Source organism: Nicotiana tabacum, chromosome 10, assembly GCF_000715075.1.
Source record: "Nicotiana tabacum cultivar K326 chromosome 10, ASM71507v2, whole genome shotgun sequence".
Taxonomy (NCBI): domain Eukaryota; kingdom Viridiplantae; phylum Streptophyta; class Magnoliopsida; order Solanales; family Solanaceae; genus Nicotiana; species Nicotiana tabacum.
The window spans coordinates 96,113,382-96,134,234 of NC_134089.1; the positions used below are offsets into that span (position 1 = coordinate 96,113,382).

Here is a 20,853-nt window from a genome sequence, read left to right on the forward strand (position 1 = left end):
TCAACTTGGCAAAACGATGGAAGTCTATATCGACGACATGCTGGTTAAGTCAAAAAGGAAAAAAGACTACATCGATCATCTGAAGGAAGCCTTCGACATATTAAGGCAGTACGACATGAAACTAAACCCCAAAAAATGTGCCTTCAGCGTAACCTCGGGCAAATTCCTCGATTTTCTGGTGTCGCAAAGAGGCATCGAGTTCAATCCAGATCAGATTAAGGCCATCGAGGGAATACCAGAAATATTAACCAGCAAAAATTGATAGGTAAGATAGCCACCCTGTCAAGGTTCATCTCACGATTGTCAGACAGGTGCCATAAATTTTTCAGTGTGCTAAAGAAAGACAACGGGCTCTAGTGGAAGTCGGAGTGTGTCGACGCCCTGAGAAAACTAAAAACCTACTTGTCCTCGCCACCGTTACTCGCCAAGACAGATCCAAGCGAATGCCTCCTTGTCTACCTAGCCGTCTCTGAAGTCACGGTAAGCACGGTTTTGGTTCGCGAAAACAAAGGTACGCAATCTCCGATTTACTATATCAACAAAACCTTAATTGACGCCAAAATGAGGTATCCCCACCTTGAAAAACTGGCTCTGGCGTTGGTCGTAGCTTCACGTAAGCTCAGACCATATTTTCAATGTCACCCCATAAAGGTGGTGACAACATTTCACCTCGGGAACATCTTGCACAAACCCGAGCTATCGGGTAAATTGGCTAAATGGGCCATAGAATTAAGCGAGAATGATATAACATATCAACCGCGAACTGCGATAAAATCGCAAGTACTCACCGACTTCGTCACTGACTTCAGTACAGAAATATTGTCTGAGGTCGAGCAAGAAGCGCTTCGTGCCTCCCCTGTGTGACCCGACCTCTGCGTCCTCTATACCAACGGCGCATCCAACGCGTCGGGATCTGGACTGGGACTCGTACTCAAAGTCCTAACGGGCAAAGTGATTCGCCAATCCATATGGTGCCCTAAAATGACTAACAATGAGGCCGAGTATGAGGCCGTAATTGCAGGACTGAAATTGGCCCTCAAATATGGTGCACGACGAGTCATCCTCCGCTATGACTCTCAGCTCATCATAAACCGAGTTACTGGGACTTTCCAGATCAAGGAGCAGAGGCTACAGAAATCCATAAGCTGCTACCAGAATTTGACGAATGCCGACTTGATCAAATACCCCGGGTGCAAAATATTGAAGAAGACGGTCTCGCCAAGCTGGCAACAGCAACTAAGAATATCACCAAGGAAAATGTGATCACCCTCCTTGACTCATCAATAGACCAAGTCGAGGTACATTCTATAAATTTAACTTGGGACTGGCGCAACCACATCATATCATATTTGCAGGAGGGAACACTCCCACAAGATAAAAAAGACGCCAAAAAGCTTCGAATACAAGCGGTCAGGTACAGCCTCATAAATCACGATCTTTACAAAAGGATGTTTGGTGGTCCCTTGGCTAAATGCCTTGGACCGAATCAAATGAGGAGTGTGCTCGAAGAGGTATACGAGGGCCACTGCGGTGCCCATACAGGAAATCGAGCCCTCGTCAGATGTCTTATTCGTGCAGGATACTACTGGCCCACTATGAAAAAAGAGGTCGCGGATTACGTCAAGAAATGCGAGCAATGCCAGAGATATGCCCCTATGATACACCAAGCGGGCGAACTTCTGCACTCCGTCACTTTTCCAAGGCCGTTTATAAAATGGGGGATGGATATCGTCAGACCCCTCCCAGCAGGGCGAGGTAAGATACGCTTCCTTTTGGTTTTAACTGATTACTTTTCCAAATGGGTGGAAGCAGGTGCGTTTGCTCAAATACGCGAACAAGAAGTCATCGCATTCATCTGGAAAAACATCATATGTCGTTTCGGCATCCCCAAAGAAATCAGTTGTGCCAATGGACCTCAGTTCATCGGGAAAAAGAGGAACGAGTTCTTCGAAAAATGGCACATCAAGCGGATACTCTCCATGCCATATAACCCCGCCGACAATGGTCAAGCAGAATCCTCCAACAAAATAATATTAAATATATTAAAGAAAAAGCTCGAGGACGCTAAAGGGCTATGGCCGGAACTGCTACCAGAGGTGTTATGGGCATACCGTACCACGCCAAAAACTAGCACAGATGCGACGGCCTGGAAAAATTTAGGGACTGGGGCTTTCTTCCTAGAAGCCCTTCGACATGTCATCATAGAGAGTTGTATCAATAAACGACAGCAAACAGCCAAAGGTCAAAACAGAGAAACATTTACTAGATGGAACCTTTGGCCCAAAGTGTTTCATGAAAGCGGACCAATCTCGAGTTTCCATCACGTGAGGTAATAAGCGGGCCACCCAGTCCTCGATATTAGCGATGGGATGATGTGTACGCCTCACAGCTCCATGGGAAAGTTGCAAATAAGTACAAAGTTGGAAAGAACAAAAGTAAACGACAAGTACATATACCTACGGTTACGATTCCACCGTTCTGGGAATCCAGCGGGGTCCGACACCAGATGCTCGGTTCTAATAAAGAAGTATTTATGCCAAATCTGCAGCTTGCCCTGTCGTCCGTTCCGACCACCAACCCTCTGGTCCCATGATGTCGCAGGTGTATCATAGTTCCCCTGTGAAAACTAGGGGAAAACAAATGTAGAAGGTGATGAAGGCCAACTTCACACCCCACCAACTTCACGTACTTCGTCAATACCAAAAATATCTTGTACGTGTACGGAGAAAGTTGCACCAGGCAGACCTCATAAAACCGACAGAACTCCTCCGTTAATGGAAGAGGGAGGGAGTGGCCGATTACAAAGGGGTACATGTAAAAGGCACAATATCCCGGTCTGTGGACATCTACGAAGTCCCTCCCAGTCAGAACCATCTCAACATGGGAGGGAATGTTATACGCAGATCGAAGGTCATCTATGTAAGCCTGCTCAGTCTCATAATTCACCGGAGTAGGAGAAGGAACATGTTCTTTAAGAAAATCATTCTGAGACATGGGGTTTCTCAGTAGTATCTCCTCCACGGTGGGAAGGCTGCCCCTCTTCCTCTATTGGCGTATCCTCACCACTAGGGGGAGGTGCCATGAAAAGTGGAGTGGCGTCGGAAATCTCTTCATAGGAACGATGTGTTCTAAGCATCTCGATGGCAGAGGGTATATTGATAAAACACAGAACAAAGAACGATGAACAAAGAATATGAGAAGAAAAATCACGAAAATAGAGCTGAAGATACGAGAAGAGATGGCCAAAGAAAATAATACATACACTAGAGAAGAAAAGACCAAAAGTTCTCGAAAGATCCAAACCTTCATCTATTTATAAGGTTGGATGGCGCCAGAATCGAAGCAAAAGGCTGCCAGTGGCACCAAAACCAAAGCGATAAGCCAATCGGTCTCTGCCTCGAGAAGATGCGTAATAATGACACACGTGGGAGTGACGTCATTTCCCGATAGGCTACACTATCTGGGATGTCGCGGAACGCACCGCTCTTTGTTTATTGATCAAACTGTTATGATCTAACCACCAAATTTCTCTGCGGGTATGGATGACGTCCGCTAATCAAGGACGCACAAGGCCGCGACCTCAACAAGCGGAGGGACTAACTGTATGGGTCCAAAGTTGGCAACCACGGCCATTACCGAGTAGGACGAGGAATGAGGTTATCATGATGCACCGTCTGATGGTCGTCGTGGTGAAAGGTAACGACTGATGGCGGTCAGTCGATGCATAACATCCACGACAGTGTAATTTTAGTGGGAGACAGTAAGAATATGCTTTTCGAATATTCTCTATGTTGTACTTTTTACGATTTTTGGGAGATTGTCCCTTATAAATAGGAAGGGTGAGTACAGAAGAGGGGGAGAAAAAAAGGGACAAAAGAACACTTTGTAAAATAATCATGTGAGAGTGAATGCAAAAGCAGTCTTGTTCATCTGAGAAGATCCTAAGATTCCCCAATCATCTCATACTTGTTCCCTCCTACACCGATTGCGTCTGTTAAGATTCTGTTATGCATTTAAATCTTCACATTTATGAGCATTTATTTGATTTGAATATGCTTATTACATCGTTCATCTTGCTTACTCCTTCCATCATTTGATCTAGATTTTATTGTGCTTGACTGAGATTGACCTCGTCATTATCAATAGTTGTTTTAATCAAAAAGATTTTGACATCTTTTGTTCAAACAATATCTACTAAAACTACTTGCATACAAAGTTCATAGTAATTTCGGCAACGAAATGGAGGAATTTAACGTGTTTCAAGCCTCAATTTTTTGTGTTTTACTTTGAATTTGAGGGCATCTCCAATGGTGCACTATTTTTTGCACCAAATCTAAATTTGGTGTAAATTTTGGTATTTTTTTGCTCCAATGAAACATCAAATTTTGCATTGCTCCAATGGAACACCAAATCTTGAACTATTATAGTGCATGAATAGTGTTGCACTTGATTTATTATTATTTTATTCATTTTTTTATTTTTTGGACTTTTAATTTATCATATATTGTGTATATAATTAATTTTTATATTAAGATCTTTATAATTTTAATTTTATATCCTATTTTTTTGATATATTAATTTTTGTATATATTATATTTATATAAAATTATAAGTTAATTTTATTATTATTATAATTGTATAAAAAGAAATATAACCATTATTTAAAAATGAAAAATGCAAATGTAAGATATCTAATGTTGCTAAAATTGAAAAGTGAAAACCAAAATTTAAAAAAGAAAATTAACAATACATAAAATAAAAATACATTATAATTAAAGTACATCAAAGGAGGATAAGTTAAAATTGAAATTACATTAAAAAACATAAAAGGTAAGTTTAGTAATCCCCTATGTCATTTCTAAGTGCACCAAAATTACCAAAATACTGAAAGGACAGGGTAGAAGTTTGTTGTGCTTGTGGTTGTTAAAATTGTTGACTTCTTTTATCGATTATTCGTTTTTGTTCTTGTTGCAAAAATTCACGAAGATTTGAATCGTCAATGGAATTCAAGTTCGTCACCGATTTGAATAACTTTTAGCTCGACACAAAAAAAATTAAGGATAAAGATGCGCATTTCGCACTTCGTAATGCATTAATCGAGCATTTATGGGAGAATAGAGGCAAAAGTTAAATATTTATGTGGTACTTAAATTAAATTTGACTATGATGTAATATTTATTTAATTATCTTGCAATATTTATTTAATTATCTTTTATCAATGATTTTCCTTTTAGTTGATTTATCCTTTAAAATAATATTGTAATAAATGATAATGTAAATGGTGAATGTGAATTATATGTGATGAATATGGAAAAAAGAAAAAAGATTGATTTTTTTTGAAGAAAATAAAAAATAAAATTTAAATAGAAGATAATAATATAATATAGAAGAGAGAGAAGAATATAAAAAGAAATATTCTTTTTAAAAAATGGTGTAATGATTGGACTAAATTTGTGTTACACCATTTTGGTGTGAAATTTAATGGTAGGGTTGCCAATATCCTCCACCAAATACAATATTATGAACTAATGTCCACTTACAAAAGTTATACATTTGATACTAATATATTATTTTAAAGTGTTTGGTCCACCATTAACTCCTTCCATTCATCTCAATATTGTATTGTATTTGTAGCGCCAAATCTCCTACCACGACGTCATGGTTTTGGCTCATTTTCAATTATTACAGAATTAAAATCTTCTGGTTTTTAATTTAAATAGAGGTGTTAGAAGAAAAGACCATGGAAGAACTTGAACGTTACCGCACTTATACTCTTGATAATATCATTAGGAGGATACATAAGTTTATTTATGTGATTAAGTTTGATTGCTGCTACTTACACATTTGGTTTCTTCAAGTTCAACGGCCACACAGGTAGAATTTTGAAGCATAAGAGAGAAAGATGATAAATAGCCTTTTATATTCTCATACAAAAACAATCTGAAGAAGGGTAATAGTACAAAAGAGAATAAGATGTTGAAAAAACTCACTCTAGGCCAAGAAATATACACCTGCGTAGGGCAAAAGGCTAGGAAGACATCATCAAAAGGGTAAGATGCACTTTTACAAACATTCTGATCTCGAAATCAAGGGCTACATACAACTTACTCAAAAAGAAAAAGAAAAAGAAAAGTTAGTATTTACATATTAAGGTTTTCTACATGCTATCCAAGACCCGTTGAAAAAATGGATTAACAGCACTAGGTTCTGGCAGCTGTGGATCATCTGTTCGCTGACGCGCTGGACTTACCTCATGATTGGGACCATGAGATCGAGTTAGATTAATCTCTATACATTTCAGAGGGACAAAACAAATGCAGGGAATGGAGCCGAGGTGGATAAAAGTCCATGTATATGTCTAGATGAAATCCATCTTCTACTTGGCAGAATACCAGTTTTTGGCACATTTAGAATCAACAGATAGATCAACTCTGAGAATATTCTTTCCACCAAAAGGCTTGGACATGCAGTCAACCACTATTGCCATGGCTTCGTTTTCAGATTCTTCCGGCCCTTCCAAAATAACTTCATCATGAACCTGTTCGAAAACAAACAATAAACTACAATTGTTAGCTAATGACAAACGACGCAAACAATTAACTGGGACTGCAAAAAAAAATTAAGACACATATATAAATAATTCTAAGCTATGCCAAACATAAAAATATAAATGTGCCATTTGCCATTTCTGTTACAGGAAAATGAATCTCTCTCCTAGTAACCGTTCATCTTCCAACATTCCTGAAAATTTTAGTTATAATCTTTTTGTCTGCAGTTACGCACAACAATTGGCAAAACCTTTACCCCAGGTAATGAATATGCATGTCAACTTAGCATGAGATCAAACTTAACAGGTGAGCTCCAAAGTTCTAGGTGAAGAGAGCTCGAGATATTGAGAGATGTACCCACACAGCAAATATGACAGCAGAATACAGTTTTTCTTTTTTATCAATTTCTCAATTTTTCAGTTTCCTCTCTACCTTCACTAGGTGTAAGGTCTACATACGCACTACCCTCCCCATACCCCACTTGTGGGAATATACTGGGTTTGTTGTTGTTGTTGTTCCGTTTCCTAAAATGAGACAAGTCCAGTAAAGGGCAACAGAAGATAAACCTGTAAAAGCAATTTCCATCCAAGCTCCTCTAGCCGTGCATTCTTTGATATCTCTAACATGGCGCACATAGCGACATCTGCAGCACTTCCCTGTCAAAAACTTCAGAAGTCAGCATGGCATACGTGGCATGCAGACAACTTAATAAAGAAAAAAGAAAGGAGAGACGATGGCAACACACAAAGAATAGAGCGAAGTGTATTAAGATGGACCTGCACTGGAGTATTTATAGCAGCTCGTTCTATGTGACCTTTTACAGATCCAGTTGCATTTTTTACTGATGGGAACCAGCGTGCCCGTCCTAGAAGCGTGTGAACACGTCTGAACTCGCGTGCTTCAAATTTGCGTTGTTCCTGCCAATCTGACACTTCTTTTCTATCACTATACCACCGATCAACTGTTTCCTTAGCTTCCTTTACGGATACCTGAGTATGAAATAGTACTCATTTAGCTCATGCAGACCCAACAAATTCTATAGAAATCAAGGTAATTAAATAGATATTTTGTCTCAAAATGCTGAAGTACCTTCCAATCGCGGGCAAGTCCAATTGTAGTTTTCCCGTAAGCAATTGAAAAATTGAGCATCTTTGCCTTCCTTCTTTCAGAGCCAAAAGCATCCTGAAAAGGAATTTGCATTATACTGTATCAAAATCCCAATAAATAAAACTTCTTGCACTAAAATTCTTGTTCTTTTGAAGAAGCGGAATTTCCCCCCTTGGAATTAGTTCACAAGGTGTAAAATACAACAGTCATTAAATCCAACAACTATCCTGTCTTCTACATATTAAATCTGAAAATTTTCACCATCCACAATAAGTGTTTTGCAGTTACCTTTAGAAGAGGAACTGGAGGTTTTTCTTCACCTGGTTGAGGATGCCACTCAAGAAGTACCTCACCATTTTCAACGGCTTCACGGATGTGAGTATACATGTTCATAGCAGTCCTTGAATGGAAGTCTCCACCAGCTTTGAAAGCATCCAACATGCTCTTACAGTTGGCAAGATGTGCAAGAATCCTAAGTTCCAACTAATTATAAGAAAAAATGTCAATATTTTTGCAACCAATTCAAAAAATATAAACTATTATAACTGGTAAGCAGCTAGATACCTGCCCATAGTCTGCCACAATCAAGGAATTCCCTTGTGCAGCTACAAAAGCTTGACGAATTTTGTACCTATCTTTCTCCAGAGCAGGCTGGTTCTGTATTGCCAAGAAATAACATTTGAAACAACATTCCAGTCAAGCAATGACTGATGAGTAGTTTGCCGCAAAATAATAATAATAATAATAATAATAATAATAATAATAATAATAATAATAATAATAATAATAAATGTGTAAGGTCTAACATAAGTGACGACTGATGACCATTGAAGTTCTTACATGATATCACTTCACTTGAGCCATGAAATACAGCATGAGCCCAATTAGCGATAAAGGAGAAGCACATTTATGACATTTTTGTAAATTTATAGGTTAATATCAAATCTTGAGTTCAAGAAAGAAAATTGTGAGAAGCGACATCTAAAACAAGACAAAAAGTGGCTGATGGCATATCTGTGAAACAAAAATCATGAACAGTTAAGAAGTCAGAGTGAAATATAAATAAACCTGTAAATTTGGTCTCCTCGCAGACAGGCGCCCGGTTTCAGTGTTAATATTCAGGGAACAATGAATTCGTCCATTCTCACCTGATACATCTTGGCCCTGAGATAGAAAGAGCAATGTCATTAAAAAGAAAGCTTCGACTTCAAAATAAAGAAACCTAACCCACACTGCCAATTAACTCAAGAAAAGGTACATCAGACGGTATCTCTTACCCAAAAGTAGAGAGGTGCAATTTGTGACTATTGTGCTGCTAGATCTCTAGAGCATATTATTCAAGACATAATTTTTTGGAAAAAAACATGACACTTGGGAGATGAATTAACTCAGTTTGCCTCAAAACCATCTTCCATGACGTTATGGCTACTCTAGCCTCAACCAAACACCTTGTCGGTACTTCCGTCTCCACTACATTGCTAACCTATCACAATCAGAGTCCAAAGAAAGCTCGAGTGTCCTATCCTACAGAAAACCCTGATTCATTGATTGTGAACACCTACACACCTTACAACAAAGGTGAGGTAGCAAGAGTAATCCCTACTAAGGCCTGATTAAACAGTGAGCCGTGAATAACTTGGTCACTGCAGTTTTTGTCGCTCAAAAAGACAGCACCCGAGGCAAAAATGTTTCTCAGATATTTATATATGAAAGAGGAAAGCCGATCACTATTTTTAACGTCTCATCATGAAACTTCAGGAAATGTCATTCTCATGCGCTATTACAAAAGCAGATAAATTATTTGAACAATCAGAAAAGGATTAGTATTTTCTTTTCTCCTTTAAGTATCCGTTGAGCGGGTTATCCACAATGAAGACTTCATATTGTAGGAACTTTCCCACATAGACCCATGACATCAGTGCCAAGATAAAACCAAGTCAAATTTTTCATAGATCAGTTCCTCATAGCAAACTTTCGGTTTGTCAACAAGCATGTGGTGTATGGTAACATCAACAGAAATGACTCTTGGCTATCTTCCACTGCATCTCTCCATTTAGTGATAACTGATTAGTGATTACTATCACAGAGGAAAAGGATTCCTTGAATTTTCTAGTTTCTACTCGATATCAATGATTGCTAATCCTTCTGAGTTCTGACCCTTTAATTCACTGTTTTACCAGCAAGTTTTTTCTAGGATATAAGGTGACTAATTCCCAATTCAGCCTAAGATGGAAAATTCATAATCAAGTCCAGAAATTTATAGGAAGAGAACATTTAGTAGCAGATCATTTAACAAACAAATTCTACAGCCAAGTAAAAACTGCCCTGAACTTCTTAGGCACTTCCATGAGGAAAGACTATATACCACATCATGGAAAAGAACACGAAGCAACTTACTTGCAATGGGAGTATAAAGTTGGATATTAAAGAGTCTATGGAGCACATTTCACATAATGCTGCAATGGCATGGCAGGCCTCAATTCCTTTCTGCCCACCTCCAAAGGCATTGTACGCTGATCCATAAATAGAAACTTCTGGTTCTTGACTGGGAACTTCATTATTTGTAGCTAAAGCTTCATCAATTCTTGTTTCAGGATCTTCCTCAGCATTGTCATCCGCTTCATCAAGAATATCAAAGTCCGCAGAAACTTTGCCAGAGAGAGCCTTCAAAGCATCCCCACTAACAGAAGGCCAGCCACTGGCAGTGTACATCTCAGTGTCGATAAGATCACAAATTCTATGTAGTCGGATTTTACGAAATTTGGTGGGAGCCTTCTTTCCTTCTTCAATTACTTTATCGACATTTGGAACTTTGAATTCTTTCTCATATGGTAGACTCTCATCAGAATTCTTTCTGTTCAGAAATTATTTTTGGAAAGAAAAAGAAAATCAAATGTGAGGTATTTTCGGACTGAATAAGCATAAGACAACCTGAAGAAAAAACGAAAGCAAAGACATTATATGCTGCCATAGCTTAATGTGAAATTGTGGTAACACACTCCAACGCAAAACTTCCAGGAGGTTAACTGGATTTTATTGTAGTTGTATAAATGGCATCTGGAAATTAACAAGAACATGGATCCTCGAAAGCTGAATCTCATGCACGAGGATGCCATCACCTCTCGCAGAGGTGAAACTTGAATAGAGGCAGCGCAGAGATTGAAATATAGATGCTTGTACTTGGTCTTTTGGTTTAGTTATTTAGGTACTATACTCCGACTCCTCAATTCCCTCCCTTTTGTGGGAGCTTGAGTTTTTGCAATGTATATATTTTGCACCTCCCGTGTACCTTAGATAAGCAATAAAATCTAACTTTACTCAATAACAAAATAAGATGGGATTTGCAGAGAAGCTTCTGATCGATAACAAATATTAAATCAGCAAAAGCATGATTGCATTACGGCTCATGTTCTTCATGTGCTGATTACACTTTCTGTACATATTTTATTGCCCTGTGTGTCATTGCGGGATTAGCCAAGGACAGCTACTCAACCATAATTGATTGCACACAGCAAAATCAATAATATCTACACTGGTGAAAGAGTACAGAGGGGGATGCTATTTGACTACCGGACACACAGATGAACGAGAAACGTGTGATATGCAAAATGCAAGTTATTCAACACACTAAACATTTAGATTAAGTTTCTTCGCAAGAAAGTAATTTTTGGAAAGCTTTATACCTATTCTGGATGCCACCAAAAAACAGCTGCCGCAACTGTGTATCACTTCCAACATTCATGTACTTTGCATCAGGACAGTACTTAGCTGCCCAGTTACGAAATCTATTAGCAGCAACCTGCTGCTCAGCTTTAGCCACTTTCTCAATCTCGGCAAGATAGGCACGGTCAACCAGCACACCCTCAGTTTCCATTTGAACTAGCAGCTCACCAAATGGACGCCAGTATTTCTCATAAAACTCATACATCGATCCTTTACGAACTCCATCGAATGTCCAGATCCGTTTAGACAGTTTATTCTTCAAACTCTCGTAAAGCATCAATGTGCTTATGGAGTCTAATGCAGAATAACAAATCCATAATTCTCTCTCAGTTTTTTGCAACTCTTCAACAGAAGGAATGACAGTAACTTTACCCTCAGTTCCGTCTTTCTTCAGCTTTTTCCGACCAAAGATCGTTTTCATAGATATTTTACCAAACAGACCTTCACCATGGAACAGCCTTTCAGCATGGACAGGTCTAGCATCACGCATGACAGTGGAATCACCTGTTAGTGCCTCTAGTGAATAACCACCTGAAGTTCGCCTAGAGGAATCCCAAAGTCGTGCCATGTGCATTGTGTCAGCGTGAAAGCCCGATACTTTAAACCCATAGTTCTCGATGACATGGTTGTCAAAGCTATAATTGTGCCAGACCTACAGAAAAACCACTGCACATTATAATTTGTATGTTAATGGTATATGATATGATGCAGTAAATGACACAAGCCATGAACAAAGATCTTAAATAGACAGCCACAAAAGAAGGCATTTGGAGGAACAAATGTAACCAAATAAAGTTACCATCATAAAAGAGCTACCTTTCTAATGGATGGGTCTTGGAAAAATGGAGCAAATTCAACTAAGAGGTTCTTGCCACCTCCATCAAGAACATCTACCCAGATACAAGATTTCCCATCACCAAAATCAGCCTCTGGTCCAGAATAAATACTGAAGCATATAATATCTCCATGATCAACAGGTGTTTGCTGCTTAACATCAATCTTTGCTACCTATGTATGATTGATCAAAAAGGGTAAATAATCTCTAAAGTGGCTGAGAGACAAATTAAATTGCAAATGAAGAATTCTCCATGTGCATGGAAATCTCGAGAAATCAGAAAAACCAAACAAAACTAAGATAGACGTGCCTCTGTATCACACGCATGGACGAGATGCCTGTACTGACTTGTAAGCTTTCTGACAACTTCCTTAGCTGCTGATAAATTGTCAACCATATGAACTTTGTCATACATTGCACCCAACCTCTCACGGAGGGAAACTTGACTTACACCTGTTCCTTCATCACTGACAATCCTAGTCTTGGTTCCATTCACGACATCAGTTTCCATGGATTGAATTGCATTCTTTTCCATTTTATTAGTTGCACGCTCCAGGATAACCCTTTTTGCATTGGTCTCAGCTCCATTCATGACATCAGCTGTCACGGCTTGAATTACATTCTTCTCCATTTTATTCATAGCACGCTCCTGGATAACACCTTTTACTTTGACATTAACTACCTTGGTCTCGGTCCCGTTCACACTGTGTCTTAGTTGATCAGATGCATGACCCTCCCTTAGTTTATTTACCTTCTCCAACTTTGCTTCCATAATTTTGCTTGATAATTGCCCATTAAGATGGGAACCTTTTGATAAGGGTTTGTAATGAGATACATTAGAACCATCAACCTTATTTACTGACCTAGCTCCATTGACTCTTGAATGGTTAAGACCTACAGATAATTGTGGCAAATGGTTTTCATACTCTCTCCAGTTTCCAACTACCTTCTTTTCTCCTCCAGCAGAGTTATAAGGCGGTTTGCTTTTTGAAGATAAGTTGCCTCCTGAAATACAGGTTGTGGCAGAATAGCTAGAGGTGATGCGTTCACGCATCATTCTCGTATTGACTTCAGTTGGAACATCAAAAAATTCATCTTTCACCTTCCAATTTGTAGAGGCACTAACATTGCAATTTGCTGCTGAAATCTTTTTGTAACTGTTATAAGAGCTTTTAGCTTTAGAAGCTTTAAGAGCATTAGTTTCAACGATCCATCCGTAAGTACTGTCTTCCTCAATTTTATGTTGTAGTCCACTAGAAAATAACTTCCTTTCGTGACTTGATATTTGTTTAATGGAATCGCCAAGCACTGCTAAGCTGGACGATGCATTTTCTACACTCTGAGTTTTGCAATCTTCACGCCTGCAAATGATATTCAGCTTTGAATAGAAAAAGAACTGGGACTTGGTAATCTAACATTCAATCGCTGGCGTTGTGCTTTCAATTCTCTCCCTATTCATTAGATCATACATTGTCGAAAACATATTCACATATATCTTAACTGGCATAAGTATCTGCATTACAGTGGTGAGTGGTGGACAAAGAAGCAAAAATTCCTCTTTGTCAAAGAAAATAAGTGTCATTTTTTACAAAATAATATGATGGGATGATGTTTCAAGATAAGCAATATATTCCAAATTTCCATAATCAGCTCAAAGTTGCCACCCTCCACACACCATAAGTAGAACTTAAGAAACAGCACTAGAATAATTCTCCACTGTGACCTTACATTTCCTAAGAAAACTGATAATCGGTCCACCATCTTCGTCCTAACTGTAATGCCAACCATCTACTAATACTTTTGACTAAGTAATTTTATTAACAACTTCAGAAGCAAGGAGGTATATTATGGGAGTACAAAAGCATCATTGTTTCTAAGTGTCTGGCGAAGCCAGAAAATTCAATAAGGGTGTTCAAATTTTGAACACCTTTTGCCAGTGGGCTATGCAAGGGTGTTCAAAGTCTATTTTCAATCAATAACAAGTAATATTTTATTAAATACAAAGTATAATTTTTCGGCGAAGGGGGTAAGTTGACCACCCTTGGGCCAACATAGCTTCAAGTCAAGTATATTCTCAAAATCGTTTACAGAAACACTTTTGCAAGCATTTAAACTTTACAAAAGACAAGGTTAATAAGTAAATAAAGAAACAAAAAACTCAAATGGTACTCACCCTGCATTCCAAAACAAGGGGGCAGGCAGTAACCAAATAAAACAAACAATAAAAAGTACTTTTTCTTTCATAAACTCTGTAATCAGCCAAACTATGACAAGTATTAATAAGGTTAAAAGGGAAGAAACATTATATATAATAAAATAAAAGGTAGAAAAGGAAGGGGCAAACCTGTGGAGGGCTTTACCAGAAGAAGCCCAAAAGGAGCGAGAAGAGGAGAAGGAATGAGGAGAAAACCAAAGATAAGAGGTGGGTTTGAAAGGGGAAGACTGAACTGAGAACCCCAAGAATGCCATGGCAGCTCTGCTTACTAGCTGCTTATTGCTCAAAAGAGCGGCCGTCTTGATAATAAAGTAGTAGTAATAGTATTTTTTTATTTATTTTTAACCACAAAAGAATAAAAAGAACAACTGGAGGGGGGTGAGACTGTAAAAGTAGGAAAATTTTAGGGTTTTACAAGGGTTTATTTGTTGTTTGTCTGGACGTGGTAGTGGAGAAGCAGAGAACAGAGGCCATATATGTATACAGTACAGACTCTTCTGTCTATACATACACTGTATGTAAACAGGGAACAGGGAGAGAGAGAGAGAGAGAGAGAAGAGGAAAGGAGTATTGAATTATTAGTAGCTGAGGAGTCTTAAAACCCTTTTTGCTTGCTGGCACGGACATTTGACTATGTTGTCGTCTCGTGTTTTTTCTTTTTTCTTACTTCCTCCGTTTCAATAACAATGATTTTTTTTAAAATAATTTAATTTTAAATTTTTTTATTCTTAATAAAATAATTTATAGCTATATAAATATTTATAAATTATTTTAAACTACATATATAAAAGTCATTCTCATTTTTGGGGGAAGTATTTTTTTTCCCATTGCCTCGTGTATTACCCTTGCTTTTATTGTCACTGATATATGGCATTTTTTAATTGAAAAATTGAACTAATAAGAATAATTATTTTGGTTAAGAAAATTTTGGTTTTCCGCAATCAAAACAAAGAAAAATTGAACTAATAAGTATAACTGTTTTGGTTAAAAAAAAATTGGTTTCCGGGAATCAAAACAAAATGTTTTGCTTTATTTCGATTTAGTTGTCCTTTGTTTTATGAGAGAAGTCTTATTGGATAAGTTGTACGTGAGGATTTGGATTTTATTTTATTTTGCTTAACTTTGAAGGAGAACTAGTATTAGTACTCGCGTGATGCGCGGACAAAAATTATATCAAATTGTGATGTAGGTTGTTTGAATCATGTGCGAATAACCTTAAAAATAAAAATTATATAACATTGGATATTAATTATGAAGAAGGATATAAAATTATTGTTCAAATCTCGTAGTAGACAACCTATTTTTTTATATATATTTGTATTAGCATAATCCTTAATTGTAGTACTTGCATTTCATTTTGCTGTCAATATTAAAGAATACTAAACATGTCATGTTGTGATCTGTCTTGTTTGAGCACATTAGATAATATTATTTTAACAAAATTCTTACTATCACTTTGTTTTTATTTGAAAGACTGAAAGTCAAATATGTCTTATTTATCACATCATTTTTATGAAAATTCTTTTTTTTTGTTCTTTTCTTATAGTTATTGTATTATTTATTGATTAATATTATTATACTATCATATAAGTTTTTATTAGCTTAATAATTAAATTAATGTCTTGCTTATTATCCTTTAATAGTCCTTAATAAATATAAATGTTTTATTCTTGAAATTTGGTATATTTTTATGCTTGTAACCTCTTATTCGAAATTTTTTAATCATTTAAATTTATAAGTAATATTTTAAAATATATTTTAATTATTTAATTTATTTATTTTTATTTAATTTAAAGTATAAGTATCCTCACACTACCTCTATTTTTTATACACTCTCTTCTCTACTACAATATTTTAATTAGTTTTTATATAACTATTTCACCTATAACCAAAATAATATCATATTTTATTTTAAATTGTAACTTTGAATTAATTTATTTGATTAATATGTTCCAAATATATTGAGTTTCTCTTATAATTATTTTGTATTAGCTGCAGTTAAATTTTTTTTCTTTTTAGCTTTAAGATGCAAATTTAATTTTTAATTTTTATTAGTAAAATTACCTATATAAAAATTTTAATTTAATCATATTTTATAATTATTTTGAACACATTATATCTGAATGTTGTAGCAATATTTTCACTATCATATTATTTACTTATGTAAATTTTCTTTCTCTTTTAGTTTTAAGATAAAAATTTAATTTTTAATTTTTATTAGTAAAATTGCCAATATAGAAATTTATTTTTTATTTTTAAATTTTTATTTTTTATTTTTAAATTTTTATTTTTTATTTTATTTTTCATAAATAAGACTTCAATTTTATGCTATTATCCATAGTTTGAGCATTCTCATCATAGTTTTAAGAATTCTAATCTTACATTCAAATAGTTTTTCCTTTTCATTTCTAATAGTAATTTTTTAGTAATTTAACGTAATTTTGCTATTTTTTAATCTGATATATAGTCTTACTACGTTTTATGTGGCTTTTCATTAACTTGTAACTTTATTTAATATCATTATCAACTACTATTCTTTAATATAATATAGATAAATATATAATTTTTTAATCATAAAATAAATATTTATTTTGATTTAAAAATATTGCTTGAAAATTTTAAATTATTTAAATTTTAATAATATTTTTAAGTATTATATATTTACTTTATTTTATTTTCTAAACTCATGATTTATAAATATCCTCACATTATCTCTAATTTATTTTTATTATTCAATATTTTTAGTTTTTGATTTTGTATATTAGACTTGAGTTACGTGGACTTACCCATATTATGACTTTTCTTATCACAATATAAAAGACTTTCTTATCTCAAATTTAAATTAGTTTTACCCCTTTTATCTATGATAAAAAATCTGAATTTTTATTTTTCTCTATTTAGTCTTTATTTTTGATATTATATTATTCAATTCCTAATATTATTACATTGTCATGTGGATTTTTATTAGCTTGTTTGAATTTAATATATATTTCTATCACACTCATTATAATATAATATAGATAAAAATTAAATAACTTTCTCATCTCAAATTCAAATATTTTTTTATCATTCTATTTTCTAAGTTGGACTGCATTTTCAAAAATTTATGTTCTCAATTCAAATATTAATCATACAAAAGTATTTTCTTAATTGTTTGAACATATTATATCTAAATATTGTAGTAATATTTACGTATAAGATAATTGTTTGCCCGATTTATCAATATTGATATGACTTCATTATTGTTGTTATTAAAATATTTTTTACTGATTCTTTAATTTTTTTCTTACCTTATAAATAATTTGTATACTTTAATAAGATCTTATTCTGCTGCTTGAATTTATTAAATTTTTAAACTCAATAAATCTTTAATATCTTAAGTAAATTTTCGTTTTATGTATATTTTAACTTACTCCAAAATATAAATAGTCATATGTTATCTCAATTTACGTATCTCTATATTTTTATTTTTTTATTATAGTTTTTTAATTAATTTTTTACCTCCATATTTCTAGCTAATATAGAAGAATATCTATGAGTTGATCAATATACAAATATACATATAAATATAAATATAAATATAGATATATAGATTAGATTTGTCTAAGATCTATTTAGATTATGTATAGGATTCATTAAACTACTTCCATTAATTATGTTTCTATTTATAATTCCTAATTATTAATGTTGTCCTAAAATTGCCAAGTGGCTTCATTTTAGCTTGCCACTTGGCTTAACCACAATGCATACTACTCTCCTTTTAATATAATATAGATAGATTCTATTCTTTAAATTTAGATTTTTATATGAAAGTTTTAAATTTTATTCATACTACGAAGTCACATGGCAATTTTAAGACAACAATAATAATTTGAAATTATAAATAAAAACATAATTAATTAAAGCTTTTTCATTCCATATAAGGCTACGTAGAATTTCAAATTTGAAATTAATTTGAAAAATTAGTGTGAGCACGTGATTTTTGTTTCGCGCGACAATCGCTCCAAAAGAAATAAAAAAATAACAATTGGTCCTGCTGTACAATTTTTGGATTTTTACATGGCACTTTGTTAATTATTTATGATTTTTGCCCATTTTTATTTTTATTAAAACAAAATACAAAAAATGTATGTGTCATGCATAATTTGAACCGTAACCCGGTTGTTAAATAGAAAATCATAAATAGGCATCTTTGTCCGTGATTTTGTTTTGTTTGATTTTACCTGTTTTAAAATATTTTTATGCGTGTGCAAATAATTGTATTAAGTGTTTATGAAATTTTATTTTTATTTACTTAGGTTTTGTTTTAAAAATAAAAAAAAATAAAAAATAATAATAAAAAAAAGGAGATGTAGAATTGGGTTTAAAAATCGGTTGGGTTTACTTTTATTGTTAATTCAAAGCCCAAAACAACCCAACCCAAAACCCCATGTAAACCCGGTCCAAACCAGCTGGCCTCAAGAGGGGTTCCAAACGACACCGTTCTGATCTGGTCTGATCCGGGCCGTTGATCTCAGATTGATCAACGGCCAAGATCTCTCACCCCGAACCCACTAACAGACCCGGCCCATCTCACCCGGACCGACCCCAACCCTTTAGCCTTGAAACGACGCCGTTCCCTATTAGTCGAAGGATCCTGGCCCTTCATCACATCTCATCCAACGGCCAGGATCCACCTACCCACTAACTATATAAACTCATAACCTTACCCTGCCCCCTATCCGAACCCCAGCCTTCATCGTCTTCACAAGAACCCCAAACCCTAGAGCCGCCTCTGTACACCTTCACCATGAAAGCTGGCGGCATGAACGCCGGTGGCCTTCACCTTAACACCATAGAACCCCCTCACCGCCCTGAACATTGATCTGTTGGCCGTTTAGTTCGAATCCCTTCCCACCTTCACGAATCTTCATTTGAAGATTCGAGTCGGAACCCGATTTACACCAATCGACCTCAACTTCACACCAGACAGTCCCCAGACCCCCCTCGTGACCAAACCATGCTTGGTTTGGTCCGAATCTAACCAGGGAAACACGAATCCCAGATCTAATTTTTTGAACACTAGTTTTCTCCGTGCATGTTCCGTATCTGTTCAAGCCGAAGAGATTAGGTCTAATGGACTTGAGAAACACTTCGATTAAAGTCCGTTCAGCCTTAAGAAAGGTCTGTCCGAATCCAAATTAAGGCTTTTGATTTTTCGAGTTTTAAGGTGAGTTTTGCTTTTCTTTTCTTATTTCTGTTAGTCCATGTTCGTTTTCAAGATCTGTTCATATTTTGTGTAATTCATTTCGAATTTTATCAACTGTGTCCTATCCACTTTGCCGGAACCTCGGTGTTTTGAGTCCTTCTTCTGTTTTGTTCTGATAATGTGTATGTATGTATTTGTTGTGCAATTAACTGAATCTCAAATTTGAACCGATTAACTGACTCCTCAAGTACAATTCTGTTTGGTCAGTACAATTCAAATCATGTGTCGATACTGTTAAATGTCTGATTTTTGGCTACGATTGTATGTGTTATAACTAATATAGTCGAGTCGACATGTGTCGTCAATTAGTTTCAGATGTTGAACAATAACAAATTGATCTGCTTCTGTTAAGCATTGTATGAATCAGTTAGGAATTGAATTTAGCTACTTATAGTTGTTAATCTGAATCAGAAATATAAAAAAGGATTGGTTTTGTTTAGTTGCAGTCAGAATTGGAGGGCATGTGCACTTGTGCACAACATGGGCATAAAGGCCTTTGTTACATTTAAAATAGTTTGACAGCATATGCTGTCAGATTATACCATGCTGCCCAATACCCTGCTTTAGTTTAAGAAGTATTAAACCTCTTTCAAAAGAGTAAGTCTGCCAGGGAATGTGATGGGGTTCTAATACTTAAAAGTTTGAGTGGAAACTGAAAAGGAGGGAGCACATGGGAGGGTGTTTTGAGATTGATGAACAGGCTGTTAAAGGGCTAAGTTTTAGGTTTATAAAAGGGGGGAAGAGGGAGACATACAGAGACAGAAGAGAGAACTGGGAGGGAATTAAGAAGAGGGAGATAGAGATACAGACACAAAGGGAAATTGTTAACACATAGAGAGAGGGGATTGGGATTGAACATTTGAGAGCTGAAGTTCTGGGAAAGAGATACACACATACAGAAAGAGAGATACACATAAAACACTGAGATTGAATATTGAGAGTTTTGAGTTCTGAAAAACAGAAAACTGGAAAAGATTTCTTTTGATAACTCAAGTATAGTTTCAAAACTGAAGATTGACATTTGGATTTTGGAAAGAAAGGAGATAGGGAGAGGGATATACAGAAAGCAGAAACTGTTTTCTTCTTCCTGCTGTTTGTTCGATTCCCAGCTTGTTCAACCTGTTCAGTCAGTTCTGTTTTTCTTTCAAGTGTCAGCTGAGTTTATGGTTTGGTTTGC

General features: G+C 35.5%; 1 protein-coding gene across 2 annotated transcripts; it reads right to left on the bottom strand.

Annotated features, from left to right (window-relative positions):
* Positions 1–6,018: 6,018 nt before the first annotated feature.
* Positions 6,019–15,022, bottom strand: LOC107808080 (DNA polymerase I B, chloroplastic/mitochondrial-like). Of its 2 annotated transcripts, none has more exons than XM_075222398.1 (12): positions 14,558–15,022; positions 12,520–13,574; positions 12,195–12,382; positions 11,339–12,030; positions 10,053–10,509; positions 8,724–8,819; positions 8,220–8,312; positions 7,944–8,138; positions 7,638–7,730; positions 7,325–7,537; positions 7,115–7,204; positions 6,019–6,538 (listed from the first exon to the last, which is right to left on the bottom strand). In XM_075222398.1, exons 1-12 carry the CDS (start codon positions 14,680–14,682, stop codon positions 6,377–6,379), a joined length of 3,459 nt encoding a protein of 1,152 aa, XP_075078499.1. In that variant the 5' UTR covers positions 14,683–15,022; the 3' UTR covers positions 6,019–6,376.
* Positions 15,023–20,853: the final 5,831 nt, after the last annotated feature.